Here is a 27,386-nt window from a genome sequence, read left to right as displayed (position 1 = left end):
TATCCTAAAAGCACACTCCAGGAAACCAGCCTTCATTCAGAACTGAGCTCTGGAAGCCAACGGTCCCCTCCAGACAAGCCTGGACAGAAAGACTTCCTCTGAGCCAAGCCCTCCAGGACCAGCCCTGGGGTAGATCAGAGACTCAACAAAGGGAAGGTGGGAAGAGGAGGGCAGGAGAGATGAGGGTACCCTGAGCCACCAGCTGTCCATCCCCTTGGGGATACTTCCCGAACCAAAGCGGTTTTCCATCATGACCTAGTCTCGTCTCTTTCTTCTTTCCCAAAGATCACCACTTCCAATCAGCTCACTCACGAAAGAAGCCATCCCACGGTTTTGTTTCTTCTCTGTTCAGGTCACCGAACGACAACACAGTCTTCTGTCCCTCCAAAGGTACTTAGCTGGCACAGATGAAAAATCCACAGGGCAGGCTCGCCCAGCTGGTTCCTTCACCTATCCCCATCCCTTTTTAGGTTACTCCAATAGGAAAAAATAATGGTGAAACTGGTAGGCCTTTGGGTAACAAAAGGCTAAAGGGTTCATTGCACATTTTTGTAGTAGGCAACAACTGGAAACTACCATGCTCATCCAGAGTAGAATGGACCAATAAACCGCGATATAATCGTCTAATGGAATCCTGAAAACAATGAAAAGGAACTACTTACACACACCAGTGTGGATCACTGTCATAAACGTGGTGTCGCACGAAATAAGCCAGGCATGAAGATTATATGCTGTATGATTCGATGTTTATAAAGTTGACAAACAAGCAAAATTAATCTCTTCCTCTGGGGAGGAGAAATCGGACTGTGAGGAACTGGAGTGTGAGAGGGGCTTCTGGGGTGCCATGTTTTAGTTCTTGACTTGGGTGGTGTTTACATAGATGCGTTTGCTTTGTGATGTGCTCTCAAGATGCTTGTGTTTTCTGTGTGATTGTGTACACAAACACACACAGGATTTTCACCATTTTGGGAAAGGAAAAATTTTTAGAACTTCAGCCTTACAGGCCACAGTTGTGAATGGAGAATGACCCTGGCTGCTGGGAGAGCAAGGTAAAGAGGCTAACTTTATCGGGGATATGGCCTAAAAGGCAACTGTGGGGTTGCAGGAATTGGGGAGAACAGTTTCGAGGTTTATTCCCTTCTTCCTTTTTGTAACTATCAGTGACAGCTTTGCACAATACTCCAAAGGGAAGTGGGACCAGGAGAGAAAAGGGCTGGAACCAAGCTAGAACATTTCTAACAGTGAGAAGACAGGAGAGAAGAGAAAGAAACCCTAAGTGCCCCTGGTGGACAAGAAGGAGAGCTTGCTTGAGCTGACGATGTATGCAGTAGGGGAATTCCCATGAGTCAGCCCTGGAGAGAAACCACTTCTCTGTTCCCCTCCCTGAGCCAACATCTGATATACACCTGGATTAATGGAGTTATTGCACTGCTCTGCCATAATTTATTTACAAGTCTGGGAACTGAAAAAACAAAAAGGGTGTGAGTTAGGGTGTGTGTGTAGCCAAGGATTCCACAACCCCAGCATCCGACACATGGTTTGGCATGTAATTTGCACTGATGAATAAATGAAAGAAGATGGTAGACATAGAGACTTTCTACTCCTCAGTAAAAATTCTAAAACAGCATACATTGCCAAAAATGTGAGAACGGAATCCTGTGTAGCTTCTAAAACACACAAGTAACAGAAGCCATCATCTGTAGGGTGCATTACAGTTTACAGAGAGAACTGCACCTCATCCTTTTCTGATGCAGAATTATACAGACTTTGTTGCCATACTAAAACATGACACATTAGCAACAATCTCCCTGAAGAGGCCAGAAAGATCAGAGATCGTGAACGAACAGGTTTTCATGGAAAGAGATGGGGAGGGTCCATATCTTACAGAAATGCCAGGAAGGGCTGGTATTTCTGGGTGGCCAGCAGAGAAGTTCAGTTAGCTGTTTGTGTAAATAACTGTGTTAATTTCACATACTATATTTCAATTCACTTCCTCTCTTTATTGTTTTTTTTGGGGGGGGGGGCGGGGACTTTACTTTTAGCCATAATTTAATTCAAAGTTCTCTTTAACAATCATTCCCAAGACTTGCTATTGGGTGAAACCCTCTAAAGAAGTGTTTTTGATGTTCAATGTGGATTCAGTCTGTGTCCCACTCTGGTTTTATTCATGAGTATAAAGTCAAGAAATCAAATAGTAAAACCTATCTACACACAGACTTTTCTAGGCTGCCTTCCTGATTGCAACAGTGTTTTAAAGAAAGGGCAATGGCAGAAAAACAAACCTCCCTCCTCACTATGAGAAACTGGGCCTAATGTTTAATGAGCCATGAAAAACTGAAGTCGTGGACACTTTAAACCTTGGCAGTCTCTCCTTGCTCTAGCTGTTCCTGCAGAAACTGTGTTTTACAGCAGTGACTGTCCTAAAAGAAAATTTTCTGCTGTCTGAATCTTTGCTAAGCGTTTCTGCACTGCTTGGGGTGACTTCCTGCACGCACTTAATTGCAATTGAGAGGATTACCTAAAGGATATATTTCACAAACCACCCATCACATGTCTTGCTGAAACGCTACATCCAATGCTAAAAGCCTCCTTTGGCAGATGACAGTAACTCTGGAGAACACGACCACAATACCGTTAGAGCGTCCCAAAACTACCTCTCAATATACATTCCCACGTAAAAAGCAGCTGCTTTTATATAGTAATGTTTTCTCTCTCTTTTTTTTAATGTTTTTACTTATTTCTGAGAGAGAGACACACAGCGGGAGCAGGGGAGGGTCAGAGAGAGAGGGAGACACAGAATCTGAAACAGGCTCCAGGCTCTGAGCTAGCGGTCAGCACAGAACCCGATGAGGGGCTCGAACCCACGAACCCTGAGATCATGACCCGAGTGGAAGTCGGAAGCTTAACCGACTGAGCCACCCAGGCGCCCCAAAAGCAGCTGCTTTTAAAGGTCTGTGGGACCCTGGTGACAGAGGCATTGGCTACCTTTACAATAATAGCAGAAATCCTTCACGCGTGTGTTGATTTGAGCCTTCTGTGCATGAGGCATTGTGTTAGTGCAGCACTGGGCATGAGAGGCTGCCTGCTGGGGGGTGGGGGGGGGGGGTTGGGCCTCCATACAAAGGCAAGGGGAGCATTAAGGGAACTAATCCTGCCCTCGATTCAAACCATTTGAAAGCTAGGGAGCCCAAGCGCCTACAGTGCTCGGCAAAACCCCGGGCACCCGCCTAGAGCGACCTCCCAAGTCCGCCTCCAGGTGCAGAGGGTGCAAGGGCTCCAGAGAGGAAGCCCTGGAGCTGGGGGCAGATGAGGACAGCAGAAACCCAACCGGGGGCGGAGAGTCAACCGCGGAGGCGGGAAGGGCGCGAGTCCACCCGCCTGGAGCAAGGGGGCGCTGCAGCGCCACCTGCCTTCCTCCGCACCCCGCATGCCTCCCGCAGCCGCCTCCTCCAGGAGGATGTGAATAAATCGGGCCCACCTGCCAACGCCGCAGCGCCGGGTAGCAGGAGCCGAGGGAGACGCGGCAGCAGGGAGCCGCCGCGCCGCCTGGAGGCCCCGCCTCCCGGCCTGGAGCGCGGGGCCTCGGGAGCTGCGCGCCGCCTCGCGCGCGGGCACCTGCGCGCGATCCCGGCGCCGCCTGCCCTACGCAGGTGCGCCGCACCCAGACCCCCGCCAGGGAGAGAGGGTCGGGGTAGAGCATGGGGGGCGCATTGGCTCCGCATGCTCTGCCCGCGCGAGGCAGGCGGCGCCAACGAAATGCGCGCTTTGTTTGTGTGGCCAGAGCGGGGGGGGGGGGTGAGGGGGGGGAAGGAAGGTGCCTGGACGCGAGCGGAACCCTCGCCTCCGCCCGCGCAAGGGCAAGAGCAGAGCCCCGGGAAGGGGTGGGGGTGCTCAAGAGGGCAAAGCCTCTGTTGCAACGCGTCGTTGTTGGGCCCAGCCGGCCCCCATCCCACTCTGCCCTTTCTCCTTCCGAATCCCCCGAACCCCGCAGATGCGCTTACCTGCTCTCCACGACCTCCACGCCGCGGCTCATCGTCGCTCTGCAGCTCGGAGGGGGCGCCACGCGCGCCCCTGGCTCCGCGCTCAGTGCCAGCCGGGGCGGCTGCAGGAGGGGCTCGCGTGCTGAGGGCTGCCCGGCACGCTCGGAGGCTGCCGACGCTGCGGGGGGAGGGAAGAGGGCGAGCGAGAGCCGCCGGGGGAGGGGACTGACTGGGAGGGGGTGGCGGGCGCGCCTCCGCAGCGGCAGCCGCAGGACGAGGCTGCCGGGGCTCCGGTAACGGAAACGCACGCTCGCCAGCGGCCCCGCGCGCGCACACCAGCGTGCACACTCGCACACGTGCGCATATTCTCCCAGCTTTTGCTGCTTGTTGGCGCCCGTACCCTGAGGGAACTCGGCTTGATGAGACTAAGTCGAGGCTTCTGTGAGGGAGGACAAGTACCATTCTTTCTGGAGGGGTCAGAGAGCTCATGGCACCATGATTAGGGTTAGCCACTCCTGTACCTGGGGATGTTCACTGAGGACCACGAGATACCCGCCCAAGTTGTTCCCAGATTTGCTTCTTAAGATGTATAACCTACCCCCCACCCCGAAATTCTAGGTCAAGTTTTGTATCTAAAATACAAGTACCTGGAGTGAGGTACCACAGGTTTCAACCGATTAAACAGCTGCATGATCCGCCCCCCCGGCCCCAAACCGTGAAAATGGATGGATTATATCAGTGGTTCCCAAACTTTACAATGCATTGTCACCAAAGTCACCAAGGGAGTTTTTTTAAAAATCGCTATGCCCCAAGTAGAATGCCGCACCAATTAATTCAATGAAGTGGGACCCAGGCACCAACAGTTAAAAGTTGCCACCTGATTGCAAAACTCAGGAAAGCGTGGGAACCACTGTTTAGACTGTTGGTGGCCCTCACCGCCCACTGTTCTTTTTCGTTCCATTTTTCAGCATGCTTGCTGGTCTGTCTTCCGAGAAGTGGTGGGTGTCACAGCCTCTAGCCCAAGTCTGGCTCAATGTAGTGCTCACTACATCGTTATCGCAGAAAGGAGGCAAAGGCAGAATCCAGGATCCGTCTTCTAATTTGCAGCCTTCTCTTTGCTGTTTCTGGAAGTCTCTACAGACTGAAATACCCCTGACCTCATGGAAATGGCCTCATGTAATGCTTAAAGCTGGGGGAAATGACTAATTGCAGAGTTTCAAGCTCATTGCTTGAAGAGACATCTGTCTTTTAGATTCCTCCAAAAGTCTCAGCCCCTCCACCTGCCTCACTGTGACTCAAAGGTCCTGTGCTGGCAGTGTGGGTGAGTACAATGAACGTCCTAGCCCTTACAGGTGGCGCACCCATGAATCCAACACCGTAGTGGATACTTCATATTCTAAGAAAGAATTGACTTGTCACTGCTACTGGGCCTTGGTGTTCTCTTTGTTGAACATAAACAATTTCAGAGAACATCAACATCACATAAGGCCTCTCTGTGACCATTATAGATCAAGAAAAGAACAAGAAAGACCACTATATAATCAGGTCTGAACACAGACAAAATGTGAACATTGTCCAAGCCACAAAATACCAAACATATAGTTATTCTGGCTAAAGAAAATGACTGCTGCTTCTTGGCCAGTCACAGTCTTAGCCTCACTCTAGTCTGCCCTCTCTATGGATAACATTTATGAAGATACACATTCATAGAACTACCTCTGCTTTCTTAAGTGTGCCCCCAAGTCAGTTAATAAAAGCCCAAATCCTCTAATAATATTTTCTAATACCCTCTCACTGAGACACCTCTAAGGTTTCCCATGGCATGCATTTCCCTCACTGCAATGAGTAATAAATCCAGCTTGTATAACTATAGGTGTATTCTAAGTGGTCTTTGGCAAAAGGGTGGTAAAATAAATCATCTTATTTAATCATCGCAATAACAGCACAAGGTAAATATTACACCCTCTTTACATATAAGCTAACTGGGGTTCTTATAAATCATATAAGTGGAACTAATACAGGGCTGCCAGCTGTTAGTGGAGAGCTGATTCATGTTCACATGGGCTTGTGGGAAGCCAAGCTAGTGTGTTGCTTACCTGCACAAACTTTGGCTTCCAGGTATGCCTGAGCTCTAACCCCAGCTCTGCCATCTTCTAGCTATGGGAATTTGAGCAAGTTATTTAATTTTTCTCAACCTCAGCTTCCTTGCCCCTCCCCCCCAAGAGAGGAGGGGATATCCAGGAACTGGTTTTTTATTGAGATATAATTGACATATAACATTGTATTGATTTCAGGTATACAACATAATGATTCAATATTTGTATATATTGTGAAATGGCCACCACGATAAGCCTAGTTAACATCCATCACCACACACATAGTTAGACATTTTTTTCTTGTGACAGACATTTTAAGATCTACTTTTAGCAATTTTCAAGCATATAATACATTATAATTAACTGTAAGAAATTGGTGTATTTTTTTTATAGGCTCCCCAGGTGGCCTAACGCAGCACCCTGTTGACCCTGGTTTGGGATCTCCTGGCCCTCTCTCTTTTTCCCTTCTTCCCATTCACTTCTCAACCAATTGTAACAACATTTTTGACCCACTCCCTACTCTTGCTAAGGTCACCGGTTACCTTGCAGCTGCTAGATCTGAAGTGCCCTTTTCCATATGCCATTGACTCACTTGACCATTTTCCCCTTCCTGAAATTCTCCTTCGTTGGTTTCCAGGAGGCCCACATGATATGATAAGCAACTAAGGCCCAGACAACTAAAACTCTTTTTTCTTTTTTTAACGTTCATTTATTTTTGAGAGACAGCAGGGGAAGTACAAAGAGAGATGGAGACAGGGAATCCAAAACAGACCCTGCACTGTCAGCTGAGAGCTGGATGTAGGGCTCTACCCCATGAACCATGAGATCATGACCTGAGTCAAAGTTGGACACTTAAACCAACTGAACCATCCAGGTGCCCACAGAACTGAAACTCTTGATCCAAGCCTGTAAGGCACTAGAGCCTGAAAACAACCATGTGAGTGAGCTTGGAAGTGAATCCTTCACCCCAGTTGAGTCTTTTCATGACTACTAAACCATTTCCAGATTCCTGACCCACACAAACTATAAAATAATAAGTGTTTGTTGTTTTAAGCTGATAAATGTTGAGGGAATTTATGCAACAATAACATATGCAAACAGGAAACCCTGTGGTTAATGCAGTGGAATCACATCATCTGCACTTCAACTTGAGTAAATTCAACCGTACTTGGTCTGCCAAAGAGGAACAGAGAACAATTCTGCCTGCTGTTCCAGTGAAATAAGACGTTGAGATGAAAGAGGGGAGTCTGGTTTCATCCCTAGGGATCTCTCACAGAGGAGAAAGTCTTTTTTTAATTATTATTATTATAATTTATTGTCAAATTGGCTAACATACAGTGTATACAGTGTGCTCTTGGTTTGGAGGGTAGATACATACAACACCCAATACTTATCCCAACAAGTGCCCTCCTCAATGCCCATTTTCCTCTCTCCCCCACTTTCCCTCCCCCCATCAACCGTCAGTTTGTTCTCTGTATTTAAGAGTCTCTTATGGTTTGCCTCCCTCTCTGTTTGAAACTATTTTTTCCCCTTCCCTTCCCCCCTGTTCTTCTGTTAAGTTTCTCAAGTTCCACATATGAGTGAAAACATATGATATCTGTCTTTCTCTGACTGACTAGAGAAAAAAAGTCTTGATGCTGGGTATGCTGTTCATATTTATAACTATCCATGTTTTGTACAAAGTGAGGAATACGAGGCTAATTCACTGACTTTGGTTCTATGTATAATGTAGTCAAAATGACCCCTGAAATCCCTTAACTTCAGAACCTGAGCCCAGGAGTCCCCCAAGCAAAGAATAGTACTGACCTGAGGCCAGTGCCAGGCCTGGGAGCTACCATGGCCCTCCTCTATTTGTACCTCCCACAGGAGGAGGAGTCAGTGAGGCCAAGGGATATGCCCTTCTGGAGACTGTTCCTCCCCCACCCCAACTTGTAGATCAAACTCAGAGGATGAGAGCCCTGAGTTCCCTGTCCAAATGGCCTTGAGCCACGTCTAGGCCCTGCATAGGCCTTTTCCCCAGATCCAACTTTCTATGGGTGGAACATACCACCAGAACACACACACCAGGACAAGGAGACACCAAAGACAGCTGCTTAAAGGGATATGGGTGGAGCTTGGGTGATTCACATGGGAGCTGAGTGGTCCACATGTGTGTACAAAGCCCCTCGGCATGAGGACAAAGCAAGCAGTGGAAAACGAAGAGGGTGGTCTAGGGGCCCTGAGCCAGCTCTCCTAATGCTGCCTCACACTGGTGTCAGACTCTGAGAAGGCCAACTTGACCTGACCTTCCATGTCATTTTACAGGAATATCTGTCAAGTCAGGAAGATGGAATATATTTCATTTAACAGTGTGCTAACTTGATTTACACCTTTTAAATATTTGGACATATTACATATTGACATTCATTTGTACTGTAGCCCTGAGTCCTGCAAATGATTAGGAAGCCCTGGCTAAGAACTAAATCGCCTGCATTTACTTCAATTTGCTCTAGTTTTGGTTTCTCTTTGCCTGAGGAAGTGAAGACCAAGGCATCATTTGAATGGGAGAGAACAGCAATGGGATGAAGTGATTACTTTTCTATCCCCTTTTATGTAAATATATTTGTTTATTCTTTTTCCCAACACAGGTGTGTCTTCTCTCTCTGAGGTCCAAATGGGGCTTGTTCTTGGGAACCCCTGTTATGAAAGCACGTGCTTGGATTTTTTTGTGTTTTATGGAGGTTGTTCAATCCTTTCCCCAAGTAAGTACTCAGCCCAGCTGGCAGTGTTCATTTCAGATAATTTTCCCCAAATCTTCATATATATTATAGAAAATATCATTTTTACATGTTTGTCTCAAAAACTGTGTGATATGTGCACTGTTTTTCTGTTTGTTTTGAGATATACTCTCCAGTATATATCAAAGGTCTTTTGTCTTAAGAACAAATTCTGTGACATATATTTAGCACTATTTGAATATAAAATTTTGTTTATCTCATTTGGATAATGAAGATACTATATGAAACTGGTATGTGAGTCACACAAGCTTTTAGATTAAACAGTAAGTTTATTTATCTTAATTTTTGGAAAATGGAGTGTTAGTGAAGAGAGATTTAAAGAGAGAGGATTTCCTGAAGACATCTAGGAGAATTCCTTAAATATTGTAATATCAGAGTGAGAATCACTTATTGAAGCTGTGAATAGGAGAAGACCAAGCAGGGGCACCTGGGTGGCTTAGTCGGTTAAGCGTCCGACTTTCGCTTGGGTCATGATCTCGCGGTTCGTGGGTTCGAGCCCCGCGTCGGGCTCTGTGCTGACTGCCAGCTCGGAGCCTGGAGCCTGTTTCAGAGTCTGTGTCTCCCTCTGTCTCTGACCCTCCCCTGCTCACACTGTCTCTCTTTCTCTCTCTCCTAGAAATAAATAAAAAACATTTTTAAAAAAAAAAAAAAAAAGGAGAAGACCAAGCATTTCCTGATGTAAATATGGCAAAGACTACTCAGTTTTCTCTCCATGTCTGGCTTCTCTGTGTCATAGACTCTTGTCTTCTATATCAGGCCTGGAAAAGCAGATGCAGCCAAGATATCAGCATGAAGAAGATCTTTGGCTGCTGACATTACCCAGTGGAAGTCTTCAGTTATGTATTCAGACAACTCTTGGTTTTCTTTCTGAAGGCCATTGATACATTCTCTTGTGTTCTGAGCTACCTTGGAACTCACAGTTTTGTTTTCTAGAATGTGGGCATCCAGTTTTTTTGCTGAAGGTGCCTCTTATGGCATCTTAGGGCTTGCTATGCATCTTTCTTCCACATGACAAAACATGCCGTCCTCTAGGTTCCACAGAGAAGACTGTTGCCCTCTGCTCTGCCATCAGTCCGAGCTCACCATGGTACATGTTTGTTCCAGTGAAACATACCACACTGACAACAGGGACCTTTGCCCAGAACTGACAGACTTCCAGCATTCAAGTTAAATCATTTACCTAGAAGAATCTTTATTTAGTTGTAATAGACTTCACATTTATATCCCCTGTCCACACACAAAATTCGTATGTAGAAATCCTAGCCCCTGAGGTGGTGATAATAAATGTAGGGTCTTTAGGAGGTAATTAGGTTTACATGAGGTCGTGATGGTAGGATCCCCAAAATGAGAGAAGTGTCCTCATAAGAAGAGGAAGGCACCAGGGGCATCTGGTGGCTCAGTTGGTTGAGCGTCCGACTTCCGCTCAGGTCATAATCTCACAGTCTGTGAGTTTAAGCTCCGTGTTGGGCTCTCTACTGATGGCGTGGAGCCTGGAGCCTGCTTCAGATTCTGTGTCTCCCCCCCCCCTTGCTCTTCCCCCTCTCACTCTGTCTCTGTGTCTGTCTCTCTCTAAAATGAGTAAAGATTTAAAAAAAAATTAAAAACAAATGAAGAAGAGGAACACACCTGAGCTTCCTTCACATTTTGTAAGGAAATAGCAAAAATGACTTTCTGCAAACCAGGAAGAGAGCTCTCACCCAAACCCGAATCTGCCAGCACCTTGGACTTTCCCAGCCTCCAGAACTGTGAGAAATAATGTCTGCTGTTTAAGCCACCAAGACTGTGGTATTTTATTATGGCGGCCCGAGCTGACTCAGACCCTAGTCTTTAGGCTTCTGTTGTCAATACATGTTATTATATTTGGGGGAGAACTATTCTGTTTCTGCCTTTATCCCTGTAGACTTTATCTCTTTGCTTCATTTACTTAGAGACAGAAAGTGTGTGAGAAGGGATTTAAGGAAAGTAACTTCAGCTAGAAAGTTACCATTCTTCCCTCCATTCTTCCCCTTACATCCCCATTCTAGTCATGCATCTGAAGATATAACTACTCAAACAGTGATTTCCAGATCTAGTTTTATGATAGGTACATCACTGTGCCGCCAATTAATTCTAGGGCTGTTACAGAACAATAAAACATTGCTCAACACTATTTTAACTCACCTTAATGTCTCTTTTTTTTTTTTTACACTTTCACAACTTTGTATTAGCTTCTCCCTCACTCAGCAATGATTTCCCTTTTAGAATAACCAGTTCAGATTTCAAAGTAAGGAAAATATGACTCTCTGATATGCCCAGGGAGATTGCACACTTGGTCCACTGTGTACTTGTGGATATCTTTTAAGAGGTACAGACAAGCTTTTGTCACTCTATCACTGACTTTGAGCTTCTTTTTTTTTTTTTTAATTTACATCCAAGTTAGGTAGCATATAGTAGAATAATGATTGCAGGAGTAGATTCCAGTGATTCATCCCCTACATATAACACCGAGTGGTCATCCCAAAAAGTGTCCTCCTTAATGCCCCTTGTCCATTTAGCCCTTGTCTACTCACAATCCCTCCAGCATCCCTCAGTTTGTTGTCTGCATTTAAGAGTCTCTTATGTTTTGTCCCCCTCCCTGTTTTTATATTATTTTTGCTTCCCTTTCCTTAGGTTCATCTGTTTTGTATCTTAAATTCCACATATGAGTGAAGTCATATGATATTTGTCTTTTTCTGATAGGATAATTTCACTTAGTATAATTTACTCTAGTTCCATCTACATTGTTGCAAATGGCAAGTTTTCATGGTTTTTTTTGATTGCCAAGTAATGCTCAGATACATATAGATAGATAGATAGATAGATAGATAGATGATAGATCGATAGATATACAGATAGATATACAGATAAGTATAGATACCACATCTTCTTTATCCATTCATCTGTCGATGGACATTTGGGCTCTTTCCATAATTTGGCTCTTATTGATAGCGCCACTATAAACATTGGGGTGCATGTGTCCCTTTGAAACAGCACACCTGTAACCTTTGGATAAATGCCTAATAGTGCAATTGCTGGGTCATAGGGTGGGTTCCATTTTTAATTTTTTGAGGAACTTCCATGCTGTTATCCAGGGTGGTTACATCAGTTTCCATTCCCACCAGCAGGGCAAAAGTGTTCTTCTTTATCTACATCCTCGCCAATATCTGTTGTTGCCTGAGTTGTTAATTTTAGCCATTCTGACTGGTATGAGGTGGTATCTCATTGCGGTTTTGATTTGTATTTCCTTGATGATGAGTGATGTTGAGGATTTTTTCATGTGTCTGTTAGTTATCTGGATATCTTCTTTGGAAAAGTATCTATTCATGTCTTCTGCCCATTTCTTCATTGGGTTATTTGTTTCTTGGGTGTTGAGTTTGATAAATTCTTTATAGATTTTAGATACTAAGCCTTTATCTGATATATCATTTGCGAATATCTTCTCACATTCCGTTGGTTGCCTTTTAGTTTTGTTGATTGTTTCCTTTGCTGTGCAGAAGCTTTTTATCTTGATGAGGTCCCAATAGTTCATTTTTGCTTTCATTTCCCTTGCCTCTAGAGATGTGCTGAGTAAGAAGTTGCTGTGGCTGAGGTCAAAGAGGTTCTAGCCTACTTTCTCCTCTAGGATTTTGATGACTTCCTGTCTTACATTTAGGTCTTTCATCCATTTTGAGTTTATAACTCACCTTAATTTCTAAAATTAAATATCACGTGGGGTTTTTTTGTAATTCCAGAAAAATTGGAAATTTTCCTTTTAATGTGTTTCAGTATCATTTTATGTATAAACTCTGCCTCTCCATTTTTGTTTTTTGACCTATACTGACAGATACAGAATCTGTCAGTATAGGTCAGGGTGTTAGTTTGAGCTGAAAACAAATTTAGCACAGCCTTGCCACAAAAGTGGGATCCACAGGCCAGCAGCAGCAGCAGCATCACCTGGAAACTTATTCGAAATGCAGAATCCCAGGCCCACCCAGACCTACTGAGTCCCCATCTACATTTTCACACAACCTCCTGGGATTTGTCAACACTGCACAGTTTTGAGAAGCACTGCTTTAAAGACTCTCCAGGAGGGCCAGATTGGGGGTATTGCTATCTGGAACAACACCCCCAAATCACTCCACAGAGGGGCCCAGTGAGGACCGCAGCCTGGACAGCTACCACTGGGCCTCAGGCTTCAGTCACCATTGGAGCCCATGTGGGCCCAGCCCCTTTCTCCCTGGCTTCCAAGCCCAGGCACGAGGCAGAGGCAGAAGGTTCCTAGGGCCCAGCTTAGGGGAGGCCAGGAAAGGGAGTGGCATTGTCAGTTTAAGTAATGACCTCAGAGGGATGGTGCCTCTGAAGGGGAGGGAGTCGTCAAAGCACAAGCCAGGAAGTTCAGTTGCCTGGTGGCCATAAAGAATGACAGATGGCCACTGCCTACGTTTTTCTTTGGAGAAATGGTGGAGCCCAGCTCTGCCATTACCTGCGCGGTCACTGTTAGCAAGTCCAGGAACATCTCACAGCCTCTGTTCCCTTCTCTTTTATATTATTTTAGTATGATGGTTTCTATTTACACAGAGCTTTACAGTTTACAAAGCATGTCTACACATATGTTTGCATTTGAGCCACAAAACAGCTCTGTTTACCGGGAAGGAAAATAGTATTATCTCCATTTAATAGCTTGGAAAAGAGAGACACAAAATGTAAGTGCTAAGACCACAAAGCAAAGACCTTCAAGCTTCGAGTACCGTAACCTGTAACCAGAGTCAAATGAATTCATGCATGTGAAAGTAGATTGAAAGTTCAATGTGTTATTCCAGTTAAACGTGTTCCTCTTCTCTCCAGTATCGCTCCACAAACATACTTCTAAGTGAATTGAATCACCCACCATGATTCTGCTGGTCCCAGAATCCCCCTTCTCACCCTGTAGTATGCTAAAACTATTACCAGGAATATTCATGAGCCATAAAAAATACCACAGGAGCCCAGATGGAAGAACAGACAAAGCTAAAATCGTTTCATTGTTTAGAGTCAGCTGCAGAAAAGTAACTGAGAAAAATATTAATGTTTCTTTTTCTTTTTTTTTTTTTTTTTAAATGTTTTATTTATTTCTAGGAGATAGAGAGAGAGACAGCATGAGCAGGGGAGGGTCAGAGAGAGAGGGAGTCACAGACCGAAACAGGCTCCAGGCTCTGAGCCGGCAGTCAGCACAGAGCCTGATGCGGGGCTAGAACCCACGAACCGCGAGATCACGACCCAAGCGAAAGTCGGACGCCCAACCGACTAAGCCACCCAGGCGCCCCAAAATATTAATGTTTCTTTTGAACTATTTTTGAAGAACTAACATGACTACCAATTCAATTATTTGTTCTTTGTCCTCATACTTTATAAATTCTTCTGCAAGAACCTGTGTCCAATTCTAGAAGGTACAGAGGCAGCTAGCTAAAGGACCAGGACAAAGATTAGACCACATTTTAAGTCTTCTGTTCGCCAAATCAATGTTAGTTTTGAGTTTCTCAAATAATGAGTCTTTTCTATTTTTTCTCTAGAAAGACACAATACTTTACTTTTATCTCTCTTAACAGTAGGTCATACCCTGTGTCTCCCTCATTGTCTGTTATGAATTCCACTAACTCCATTCTTTCTTTGTCATTGATGTTACACCAAGGGAAAGACGGTTTTCAACAGGGTTGTTAATCGGTGAGGCCTCAAGGTCAAAGATCTTTGACAAAGCCTGCCCAAGGAAGTAAGCTTTCACCTACAGCTGTGGAGAAAAGATTATTACACTTTTTTACTATTATAAAGTCCCTGCTGTGCAAATACATGATAATCAATACTATCACTATCCCAATCTAAACTGAAATAACTTTATTCATATTCATTTATTTGCCTTTTTTGGGAAGAGCAAGGTTCTTTGCTATTCTGAATATGTGTGTGTTGGTAATAATTGCCATTGTGATGTGCCTACTCTATGCAAAAGACTATGCTAAGCATTTTTCAGAATAATTTTTTTAAAACTTTTTAAATTTTTAAAAAGAATTTTTAATGTTTATTTTTGAGAGAAAGAGAAGAGCACAAGCGAGGGAGTGGCAGAGAGAGAAGGAGACACAGAATCTGAAGCAGACTCCAGATTCAGAGCTGTCAACACAACCCAACCCAACTTGGGGCTCAAACCCACAAACCGTGAGATCATGACCTGAGCCAAAGTCAGATGCTTAACCGAATGAGTCACCCATGTGACCCCAAAACTTTTATTTATTAAGTAATGTCTGCCCCCAATGTAGGGCTCAAACTCACAGCCCCAAGATCAAGAGTCACATGTTCTACCCACTAAGCCATCCAGGTGTCCCATGACTACACTAAACATTTTTAATATATTATCTCAAACCATCTTTGGTACTATCAACGATGTTATCAACATTATACAGTTGATTGTAGGGTTGGATAATAATAATAATAATCGCTAATTTTTACTGCCTTTTTATAGGCAATTGTGTGTGAGTTAGGCTCTTTCACATGTATTGTCTTGCTTAGACCTTGCATCTGCCCTGTGAGGTAGCTGCTGTCATCATTCCCATTTTACAGATAAGTAAGTATGGGAGTCTACATCCATCTCCATGTAGGTTCATTGCCAAAGCCTTTTTGCTTCCCAGGTGGCCTATGAGTTCTGCTAAATTCTCATAAACACAGTTGCCTTTGAAAGATGTTGGAAAGCCTAACTTAGTATAGGCTCTAGCATCAGACAGATTTGGCTTCAAATCCAGTGATTTAGATTGGCAGTAACCATCAAGATAGTTTTTCCCAGTTCTACCACCAAGTCTACTTTCCATCCAGTGGGGAAGGAAGAAAGAATGAAAGCATAGGCCCCTTCCTTTCATGAATGACTTCTGCCCCATGCCATTGGTCAGAACTTAGTCTTGTGTCTAGATCCAAGGGAACTAGAGAATTCGGGCTTTATACTGGGCAGCTCTGTGTTCTACTAAAATTTAGAGATTTTACTAGTAAAGAAAGAATGAATATTAGGATAACCAGTAGTCTTTTCCTCCTTGAGCTTAAGCATTCTGTGACCTTGGACAAGTTACTTATCCCCTCTGAGCCTCGGTTTTGTTCTTTGTAAAGTTAGGATAGTAGTATCATAAGCATATTGTTAGGATTTAGCTAGTGTATGTAAAGTAACTAGCTCAGGGCCTGGCACAAATTAAGTGCTCAATACATGTTAACTACTACTACTACTGAAAAAGATTGTATAATTGAAGTACTAGATTGGAGCTACAATGAAGAAAAGTGTATAATGGCTCTAAAACTTGAATTATAGTGTCCACTTACAACAAGGATTATTTTGCTAGGTTTTGTATTATTGTTGAGCTTTCTCCTACCCATATTTCAAGGAATTCTGAGAGCTATGTGGAATATTAAAATGATATAGTTTCAGATTCTTGGGCAACTGAGGTTTAATTTCCCCCAGTAGAAATGGTGATCACACTAGTGTTGCATGTGTGTTAACCTGCATTATCTAGATACATCTAGATACAGTATCTAGAGAGTAGCCTGGAGCAATGACACTCAGCCTCAGTTTTACAAACCTTGGGTTCATCTCCAATTATGTGTAAGGGTACAACAAATTCTTCAAAAGAAACTTAACTAAAATAAATATTATGCATGCAGTATACACAGTGTTATGACACTATTTTTATGAAACATTTATTGACTATGTGCCAAACACCCTGGCAGGTGCCGGAGATACAGTGACAAGTGGGCCCTGCCTTCCTGGAGTGGGCAATCACTTAGCGGAGATAGACTTTAATCACATAATTGCACAAACCAATGTTAAAATTGCAACTCCAGTATTATGAATAGGAGGTCCATGGTTCTCTGAAAATGCATAATAGGGAGAAAAGGAAACACAGAAAGGTGGGGAAGGTTTTCCTGAGGAAAGTCTTACTCTTTTTTTTTTTAATTTTTATTTATTTTTGAGAGAGAGACAGAGAGTGAGAAGAGCAGAGAGAGAGAGAGAGAGAGAGAGAGAGAGAGAATCCCTAGCAGGCTCCATACCATCAGCACGGAGCCCGATGTGGGGCTTGAATTCACAAACCACAAGATCATGACCTGAGCCGAAGTTGGACGCTTAACCGAGTGAGCTATCCAGGTGCCCCAAGTCATGCCCGTTGGCACTCTGAGTCATGAGGAATATAGTGGACCTGTTCTGGTGCAATCTGGAATCAATCTAGGTTTTGTGAGGGCTGAAGAGTATATAATTTGGGAAGCCCTCTCTCAGAAAAAAGAATACAAACATATCTTACTTCAGAAATTTTACAAAAACACATTGAGCATGCAAACACATGAAGGGCCCCATGTAAGTGAACGGCTCTAAGTCTCAAGCTTCATCAACTGTAGGTAACTCCCTCAGGATGAGAGACCAACTCAGTGCTGGCTTTGGAGTGAGCGAAGGAAGTTCCAGACCCTGCCAGGGGAGACAAGTACTCAGATTCTCTCTTAAGGCCCAGGACCAGTGAGAACTTTTAAAGCAGTCTCTATTGTAACCCCAATTTTTAATAAAAAGGCTCAAAAGGCTTTGCCAGGTTACTCCAGGACCTGGACTAGAGCTTTCAGATTTTCTGAAAGGAGTATTCACAGGCACAGAGATCCCCCATCCTCCATGTCCATAACGTGCAACCCAAGGCAAAACCAGACTAGACTGACCAACTATCTCAACTGGCGTGAAACTCTCTCTGTTTTAGCACTAAATGTGCCTCAACATGAGGAAACCCTGTAAGCAAAACAGGACAGATGGTCACCCTCATCCAGCAGATGGCAGCTTGTGAGTCCTCAACACTGTGATGCCTCTTCTGGTGAAAGTGGGTGTGACAAGCATTATTATTGACCACCTGCTTCCTGTTCCCTTCTATTTCCCAGCAGGAGGGAGGTTTACACTTCTCTGCTCTTTTGAAGTTAAGTGATGTCATGTGACTTTGGAAAAGACGCTTGTGACTCCTGGGTAGAAGCACTTAAGAACCAATATGTGTAATTCTCCATCTTTCCTTCCTCACTGGCAATGTCTTAGATGGTGGAAACTTTGTGAACCTGAGTCCCTAAGAATGACATGGAGCAAAGCCTCCCACCAACTCTCAAAGTCATGTACTGTGTGTGATAAACTATTGTTCTTGGGGTACTTGGGTGGCTCAGTCGGTTAAGCGCCTGACTTTGACTTAGGTAATGATCTCACGATTCATGGGTTCAAGCCCCACATCGGGCTCTGTGCTGACAGCTCAGAGCCTGGAGCCTGCTTCAGATTCTTTGTCTCCCTCTCTCTGCCCCTTCCCTACCTGTGCTCTGTCTCTCTAAAATACATAAACATAAAAAAATAATAATTTTAAAAAAACCATTGTTCTTGTAAGCCATTGTGATTTGGATGTCTTTTGTTACTGCAGCTTAGCCCACTTCATCCTGACTGATATGGGAAGTAAAACCAAGACCCTAATGGAATCTACAGTAGTAATATGACTTTAATGATTTGCTTGTGGATAACTATAATAAAACTGTTGTATATATCCTAGCATGGTGCTGAAAGGAGAGAAAACCAGGGCCACTTTTCCAAACTATCTGGCAGGACAAAGAACCTGGACTAACCTGAAGACCTAGTGAAAAAACCCCCCTGGGCCTGGGATTACTCTAGCAGGTTCTGTCCTCTTGACCTCACAGGATTAGGCAGATGCATGGTGCCCAATCCCTTCAGAGAAAATGAGGCCTTGCCATGAGCATGTTATACTAAAGATTACACAATTTAACATGCACTCGGATAGTAACAGGGTTAAATTAGATATATTATATGTATATGTATATGTGTATGTGTATGCATATGTTTATGTATTTAGAGAAGTTTAGGGAGCTATAATTTATATACTGTAACATAATTTTAAGTGTACAATTCCATGATCTTTAGTAAACTTACCAGGTTGTGCAAAATCATGTTTTCATCCATTAGAACATTGCCAACACCCCAAGAAGATTCCTCTTCTCCAACCACAGTTAGTACCCATTCTCACCTCCAACTCCAGGCAACCACCAGTCTATTTTCTATCTTTACAGGTTTGCCTTTTTTGGACATTATATATAAATAGAATCATCCATCATGTATTCTTTTGTGTCTGGCTTCTTTCAGTTTACATAATGTTTTTATTTTTTATTTATTTATTTATTTATTTTTTTATTTCTAGGAGAGAGAGACAGCGTGAGCAGGGGAGGGTCAGAGAGAGAGGGAGTCACAGACTGAACCAGGCTCCAGGCTCTGAGCTGGCAGTCAGCACAGAGCCCGACGCGGGGCTCGAACCCACGAACCGCGAGATCATGACCTAAGCGAAAGTCGGAGAGTCGGACGCTTAACCGACTAAGCCACCCAGGCGCCCCAGTTTACATAATGTTTTTAAGGGTCATCCACATTGTGGAATGTATTTATATACATATAAATACATATACATGCATGAGTACATATGTATAAATACGTCAGTATCAGTATATATATTTTTACACTTACATATATTTTTTTTTTAAGAGGCAGGGTATGGTGGAGAAATCATAGGCTTCTGAGACTATTAAACTTGTATTGAATCCCAACCCTCTGGAAGCTCTCAAACTGTCAGTTCAATTATTCACCACCCCCTTAAAAGAGTAACCACGTCTCTGTACTTGAATATAAGTACCCCTATCATTCCCCAACGTCTTCTTTCTCAAGATTTATATCAAAAGTTTTATATCAAAAGGTGAATGTATATCAGAAACAGTATTTCCCTGTCCAGCGATGTGGTGACAGGGCAAAACACCAGAAACCTCACAGTGGCCATTTCCTCCGGGCCCATACATTTCCTCAGCCCCGCAGAGAAGCTGCAGGTGTGCACCTGGCACTTGTCCTTTCTCCTTCCTCAGGCCAGAGGTGCTGAGGAGCCCTAGAATCAACTGCCCAGAGACAGGCAGCAGGCAGAGGTGAGGAAGGCAGGAGAGAAAAGGGGCAGGATAACTCCTAAACCCAACAAAGAAGTAACAAACACTGCAGATACGGCCCAAACAGCCCCAGAGGAAAACATTCTGGGCATAGGGGGGTACTGCAGATGCAAATACCAGGGGCACCTGGGTGGCTCAGTCAGTTAAGCATCCAACTCTTGATTTCATCTCAGGTCATGATCTCACAATTTGTGAGATGGAGCCCTGCGTGGGGCTCTGTGCTGACCCACTGAGCCTGCTTGGGACTCTTTCTTTCCCTCTCTCTCTCTGCCTCTCCCCCACTGTGCACACTTGCTCTCTCCATCAAAATAAATAAACTGTAAAAAAAAAAAAAAAAAAGAAGAAGAAGAAGAAGATACTGGGGCGCCTGGTGGCGTTCGAGCCACTAGCAGTGTGGAACTTGCTTGGGATTCTCTCTTTATGTGTTCATCCTGCTCCCTCTCTCTCTCTCTCCCTCAAAATAAATAAATAATTTTTTTAAAAAAGAGATACCAAAATATCTGTACGTAAAGCTTTTTATTTCCTTACTGTAAATCCCATATACCCTGGCTGCTCTCACAGTGCATCAAATATTTACTTTGCTAAAAGATAATAAAAAGGTAATTAAGAAGACATCCTAATATTGCCGAAAGCATTTGAGCCCCAAGCTGAAGAAAACTGCCAGGAGAGACGCTTGTGAAACACCCTATTCCCGTAGTTCGCAGCCCTGGCTGCCCGTCAGAATCACCGAGGGAACTCTTAAAAACACACAATGCCCAGGCCACACCTGCCTGTGTTAGTTTCCTGTGACTGACAAATTACCACAAGCAGGATGGCTGACACAACAGAATTTTATTCTCTCACATTTCTGGAGGCTAGAGGTTTGAAATGGAAGTATCAGCATGGCTGTGCTTCCTCTGAAGGCGCTAGAGGAGAATTCTTCCTGGTCCCTTCCCCCTTCTGGTGCCTCAAGGCGTTCCCCGGATTGTGGCGCAGGGGTGCGATCCCTACTCCACCCTCCCACAGCCTTCACCTCTTCTCCAGGTGTCTCTCCCCTGGTGGCTCTTGTAAGGGCACTTATCGTTGGTTTTAGGGACAACTGAGATAATCCAGGATGACCTCACCTCAATATCCTTAACTTAATTACATCTGCAAAGACCCTTTTCTAAATGAGGTTACATTCACAGTTTCTGGGAAGTAAGCGTACCTTTTTGGGAGCAATCATTCAACCCATAAAAAACTGCTAGAGAATGAATGCTTGCATGCCCCCCAAATTCCTATGCTGAAGCCTTGTCTCCAGTGTGATGGTATTTGGAAGTGGGCTCGTTGTGAGGTGATTAAGTCATAAGGTTGGAGCCCTCATAAATGGAATTAGTGGCCCTTAGTGAAAGAGGTCCCAGAGAGCTACTTTTCCCTTTCCACCATGTGAGGACACAGCAAAAACACAGCCTCTTTAAGTCAGGAAGCAGGCCCTCACCGCACACCAAATCTGCTGGTGTCTTGATCTTGGACTTCCCAGCCTCCAGAACAGTAAGAAATAAATTTCTGTTCTTTAGAAAAAACAGAAGATAGCCATCCAGGCTATGGCATTCTATTTAGCAGCCTGAATAAATGATGACAGAAATCACCCGATTAAATCAGACTGTTTAGGGTAGGACTGGGCATTAACATTTTTTAAAGTTCCGCAAATAATTCCAATCTGCAGCCAAGTTTAAAAATCACTGGTCTATTTGAACTGCCACTTCCTGCCCAGCAGAGGCCCTGGGGTGGAAACAGAAGGGGCCCAAAGATAGTTCAGAGGATGTTCCTGTTCCCCACACACCTCTGAAGCTGAGCAAGATGGAGGGGACAGCCCATTGCAAAAAGAGGAGAAGGGATTGGTTGGAAAGAGGGAGTTCCTAGGGAATAATGTAAGAAATGCCCAATGGAATACAATCTTCTAGCTTTTAAGGTTTAGAATTACTTCACAGGAGGGAGTTTTGCTAAAGGTTAAGGACAAGGCCTTGAAGTCAGATAAGCCTGGTTTCAAATACTGTTCCTCTTTTGCTGTGTGACCTTAGGCAAGTTACCTAAGCTCTCTGCCCTTTGTCTCATCTCTCAGAATGGAAATATAATAAGCAGCTACACTGTCATCAGTTAGTGGAGGTAAAAGTTACCAACGAAATTTGGAAATGACAGACCAAATTCCCAAAGAGCTGGCTCATCGGGTACAGAAAAAAAAAAAAAAAAGAAAGAAAAAGAAAGAAAAGTGACAAGAAAGAAGTTTAATATACTATCCCTTGCTATTTTTACTTGTAATGACTAAAGTGAAAGTAAAGGAGAGCATCGTGGTGAATCCTAGTGCTGGGCCATACTCAAATCAGACTAGTGCAGCCACTCTGGAAAACAGTATGGAGGTTCCTCAAAAAGTTAAAAATAGAACTACTCTATGACCTAGCAACTGCACTACTAGGTATTTATCCAAGGGATACAGGAGTGCTGTTTTGAAGGGGCACATATGCACCCCAATGTTTATAGCAGCACTGTCAACAAAAGTCAGAGTATGGAAAGAGCCCAAATGTCCACTGACAGATGAATGGATAAAGAAGATGTGGTCTATCTATCTATCTATCTACACACATACACACACACACACACACACACACACTGGAGTATTACTCAGCAATCAAAAGAATGAAGTCTTGCCATTTGCAACAATGTGGATGAAACTAGAGGGTATTATGCTGAGTGAATTAAGTCAGTCAGAGAAAGACAAATATATTACTTTACTTATAGGTGGAATTTAAGATACAAAGCAAATGAACATAAAGGAAAGGGAAGCAAAAATAACATAAAAACAGGGAGGGGGACAAAACATAAGAGACTCTTAAATACAGAGAACAAACTGAGGGTTGCTGGAGGGACTGGAAGATGGGCTAAATGGGTACAGGACATTAAGGAAGACTCTTGTTGGGATGAGCACTGGGTGTTATACACAGGGGATGAATCACTGGAATCCACTCCTAAAATCATTATTGCACTGTATGCTAACTAACTTGGAAGTAAATTAAAAAAAAAAAAAAAAAGTGAAGGGGTGCCTGGGTGGCTCAGTTGGTTGAGCGTCTGACTACAGCTCAGGTCATGATCTCACGGTTCGTGGGTTCGAGCCTCACGCCAGGCTCTGTGCTGACAGCCAACTCAGAGCCTGGAACCTGTTTCAGATTCTGTGTCTCCCTCTCTCTCTGACCCTTCTCTGCTCATGCTCTCTCTCTCTCAGAAATAAATAAGACATAAAAAAAATTTTTTTAAGTGAAAAAAATTTTTAAAAAAAGCTATGGTTGCTAGCCTATGGCCACTACCAAAGAGACAAGTCATGCTCAAACAACAGATTACGCCCCTACAACCTCTGGAAACCAAGAAAGCAGTCCAAATGGTGGAGGGAAAGGGATGTTCAGAGTGTGTAAAACCAAGAAACTACTAAACCAGAGGTCATAGTGTGAAGGAGTGGTCTCGCTTTGTAGATTGATATCATCACTTCTTGAAGAACTTTTACTGAAGTAGTTTGTAAGAGTGACTAACTGAGGAACAGTCTCTTGATTGTGGTTACAGCAGAGTACAAGAGCATGTTTGGTTGATGCAGGACCCACAGCTTACCATTGAATAATCAAACATGGCGGTATGCGATCCAAACACACAGCAGGTTGTTTCAGAAGAGACAGCCAGCCTGGTAGATGGGATAAAGGCCACTGTAAAGTTTGTTTACCCTGAGAAGGTAAGTTGGTGGTTCACACCTCTAAGTGTCAGATGGAACTGCCCAGATGAGGCAGTTCATAGGCTGCATATGCAATTCATGCTAAATTAGCTTTATGATGATCAGGATGTTCATCAACTTAATATGCCCTTTACCCAGGTGAGAGCAAATGCTGTGATTTAAGGGAGCCCCTTTTGCATAGACACCCCATATAAACATACTGTTGCAAAGTCAAGAAACAGTCTAATGAGCCATATCAGAATTGTTTTTTCAGCTTATCTGTAGTCTAAGAAAATTAGACCCATTCACAAAGGAATGGGGGAAAGGAAGGATAGTCAAGGGAGTAGTCCCAGCAGAGAAGAGTCTTTCAATAGTTATTAGCAAATGAAATGAACATGAAGGACACTGATGAGGTTGAAACACAGATCTTAATCCACCACTATGGGAGGTTGAGAGGATTGATTGCAACTCCCGCTATTCCCAACATTGAAGGGCTCTAAACAAATCTACTCCATCTACCCTAGTTTGGAAGAAATTTAAAAACTGGAAGGCAAAGATGACAATGAAAAACATGACATCATATCGCTGGTGGAAATGGTCAGTCAAATTAATCAGGATGAAGATCGATAAAAGCACCAGGGTGTCTTGGCCTGTTCCCTAGCTGAGAACCCAAGGCCATGTGCACATGTGTGGCTAAAATGACCAGGGGGTGAACAAAACTTTTTCTGGGACTCCATGATGCAGGATCCCAATGTATAATTTCAAAACCTACTGGGGAGGTCCTAAAGGGAGCCACAATCAGCTTGGGATCATATGGGGATGCAATGGTGATGGGATTAAGGTGAAAGTTTGGATGAAAATTAGGTTGTTTTAACAGATTTTATGTGAGATAGTGTGTCTTCTCTACCTGAATGTGTTATTGGGGTGGGTATTATGACTGACTGAGGAACACTTCCTTTATCTTGTATTGTAAAACTGAAGGCATGTCAGTGTACCCTTTAGCTATTATTAATTGGACATGCTAAATGAGAGCCTATAGATTTGCTGGTGCCCATAGAGATTGTTAATTCGACACAGTAGTGGTTACCTGGTGGACAGAGCAGATTTCCACTTTAATTAATGACATCTCTGTATGTTAGTACTGTGTGGCCCATGAGAAAGATATGCTCATAGAGACTAATTGTAGATTATCAAGGCTTGAATATAGTAACACCTATAGCATTGGCAGTATGGTTTCAACACTGCAAAAAATACAGACCAAAGATATTGGTACTCCTTGATTATTCTTGCAAATGCTTTTTTCTTGATCACAATCTCAGAAAAGAGCCAACCACAGTTTGCTTTCATATAAGAAGGATTCCATATGCATTGCCACAGGGTTATTTGAATTCACTAGCTTACTGCCATAATTTGGTTTGATAATACACGGCATTGATGATATCATGATAGTATTAGAAACTGAGGAACGAGCCCAGACCACTTAAATGCAGTGGTGACACACATAACTAACAGATGCTGGTTGACCAATCCAGCAATGATCCCAGAGCCCACCCAAAACCATGACATTGTTAGGAGTAACGTGGGAAGGAGCCACGTCTGACGTTCCACAGACAACTAAAAACCACCAGCTGTCACTGCCTACCCCTGGAACTAAGGGAGGGGCACAGTGCCTGTTGCAGTGCTTGGATTTGGAGGGCACAGATCCTACATTTGGGAACACTGCTTGCTCCTATCGTAAAACTACCTGAAAGAAGGCTATATTTGAACAGGACACTTAACGGTAGCGAAAAGTGATGGCCTGATCAATATGGGGCCCTTATGATTCACACTCAGATATGATTTTGGAAGTATCTGCAAACTCACACTTAACAGAGGCTAGAGCTTATGACAATAGCCCATAATTACTGCCCTGGGGTGACTGCTGGAATTTGAGGCCAGGAAACTTCCAGGTGCATCAGTACAGTACGTGCCATATGAAAGAGAATTACTGGCCTGTTATTAACGGGCATTAATTGAAACTGGCTCTGTGACTGAGGGACATAAAATAATCTTGAAACCTGAAACATACATAGTATGTTGGGTGATGTCAGAGAAACATCCCAATAAGGAAATCAGTACCAAGAAGAGCTCCACTATAAAATAGAAATGGCTTATGCAGGAACATGCTCCCAGGGGAGTGAAAGGAGGTTCTTGTGGTCCTCAGGGATGCATAGCCCCATTTCCAGAGGGCCAAATTTGGAACTGTCTGAAGAGCCGCCAGATCCTATTGACATATTGGTGATGTCATCCGAGCGGCTTTTGACTGACCTACAAAAAGCTGAGTGGTTCAAGGATGGCAGTTCTGAAGTACAAGCAACATCCTCTTTGGAAGGCTGTGCACCGTGACCAGCTGATGAAAAACTATAATTGAAGAAGGTGAGAACCAGTCTGTTCAGTGGGCTGGATTACATCTATTTTCCTTGCAGTGTTGGAGGAATTGAACAACAATGAGGACCCCGAAGTCAGAGTGTGTCTGGCTCGTGGGCAGTGGCCAGTGGCTTGGCCATATGGTCAGGCAGATGGAAAATGAAGGATAGGATTATTAAATGGATATCCATATGGGACACAGCCCCATGGGAATTTAAGTGGTGCGTTAAATAGGACATGCTGATGCCCATTAGAAGAATTTCTTTCTCAGTTTGGAAAGTGATTGGAATCAGCAATTGGTTATCTTGATGCATTTGCCTAAGGTGTTCAACTGGTTCCACAGTGGGAAACTACAGCAAAGCAGAGAGAGGCTGATCACCAGCAAATCCCTCTTGCACTCCCAGAGGTGCAAAATGCCAACCAGAACTCTCCTGTCTGCCAGGTAGGAAGACAGAAGCCACAGGTGGCTATGGGGTAGATTCCCAAGAGAAGCCTCCTGCGTACAGCTGGCCAGTAGACTATACTGGGTCACTGCCAGTAGTGCTGGGAGGCTATAAATTGGTCCTGATGGAAGAGACACTTAATTTGGACTGGGATTTGCATACCTATGGTAATGCAAATGCTTGAAATACCCTAAAAGGACCAGATCAGAAGATACTATGCCAGTTTGGACACCTGAGTTACATTTCTTTAGACCAAAGATGTCTTTTATAGCCCATAGTGTCTAAGAGTAGGCAAACTGATCTCACACAAATGGACATGTCATGTGCTTATCATCCTCAGAGTAGTGGTTTCATAGAGGGTTGGCTGGAGCAACTGAACATTTACTATCCACAATCGGGGAGATAAGGGCATGAAAGGCTGGTTCACACACTTTCAGAGTGTGTGTTCACACTCAATGTGGGGGGAGGGGACCAAGGAGGGGTCCCCACTCTTTAGATTCCTCTGATTCTCTGGAGAATTTGGGGGACAAGGGATGGGGAGGATGCTAGTATGACTATACAATTATCCCCACATCACCTCAACTTTCTTTTTTTCTAATTGATGGTGGTCGTTTGGGGACCAAGACCGCAACCGTGGGTACCAAAAGCAGGAGAAAGTAGCGATGATCCCCACCAAGAAACTCTAGCCGTGCCTTTAAATCTGTATGCCAGAATTCCTAAGGACCTGTGGGTTGAATCGTGCCTTCACTCTATCTGGCAAAATTCACACTGACCATGGAGGCAGCTGTGTTGCTCAATGCTCTACAAAGCCCACTAGTTCAGGACTGTGTAACCCCACTCTGTGGAACAGGAGTGGATTGAGGCAGAAGCCCTCTGGACCAGCACAGTAGTTGAACCTAACATCCCTTCAAATGGTGGAAAAGTTTGGGCAAAAAATCACTGACATATGGAGAGAAGGAGAAAGAGTAGCTAGGGGTAAAGGA

General features: G+C 43.9%; 1 protein-coding gene and 1 non-coding gene across 2 annotated transcripts in view; one reads left to right on the top strand and one right to left on the bottom strand.

Annotated features, from left to right (window-relative positions):
- LOC120238292 overlaps positions 1-23,475 on the bottom strand; it is a 56,448-nt gene extending 32,973 nt beyond the window's left edge. Inside the window, exons 1-3 of the mRNA XM_039241970.1 lie at positions 23,458-23,475; positions 6,077-6,137; positions 4,002-4,395 (exon numbers count right to left, since the gene is read on the bottom strand). Of these exons, the coding sequence (XP_039097901.1) occupies positions 4,002-4,395; positions 6,077-6,137; positions 23,458-23,475 (473 nt within the window). The remainder of the gene's footprint in view (positions 1-4,001; positions 4,396-6,076; positions 6,138-23,457) is intronic.
- Positions 22,900-22,984, top strand: TRNAC-ACA. Its single transcript has one exon. It is a non-coding gene; the product is annotated as a tRNA-Cys (tRNA).
- Positions 23,476-27,386: the final 3,911 nt, after the last annotated feature.

The sequence above is a fragment of the Hyaena hyaena genome, unplaced genomic scaffold (assembly GCF_003009895.1).
Source record: "Hyaena hyaena isolate Hyena2069 unplaced genomic scaffold, ASM300989v1 scaffold_203, whole genome shotgun sequence".
NCBI classification, from domain to species: domain Eukaryota; kingdom Metazoa; phylum Chordata; class Mammalia; order Carnivora; family Hyaenidae; genus Hyaena; species Hyaena hyaena.
This window is presented reverse-complemented; position numbering and strand designations above follow the sequence as displayed.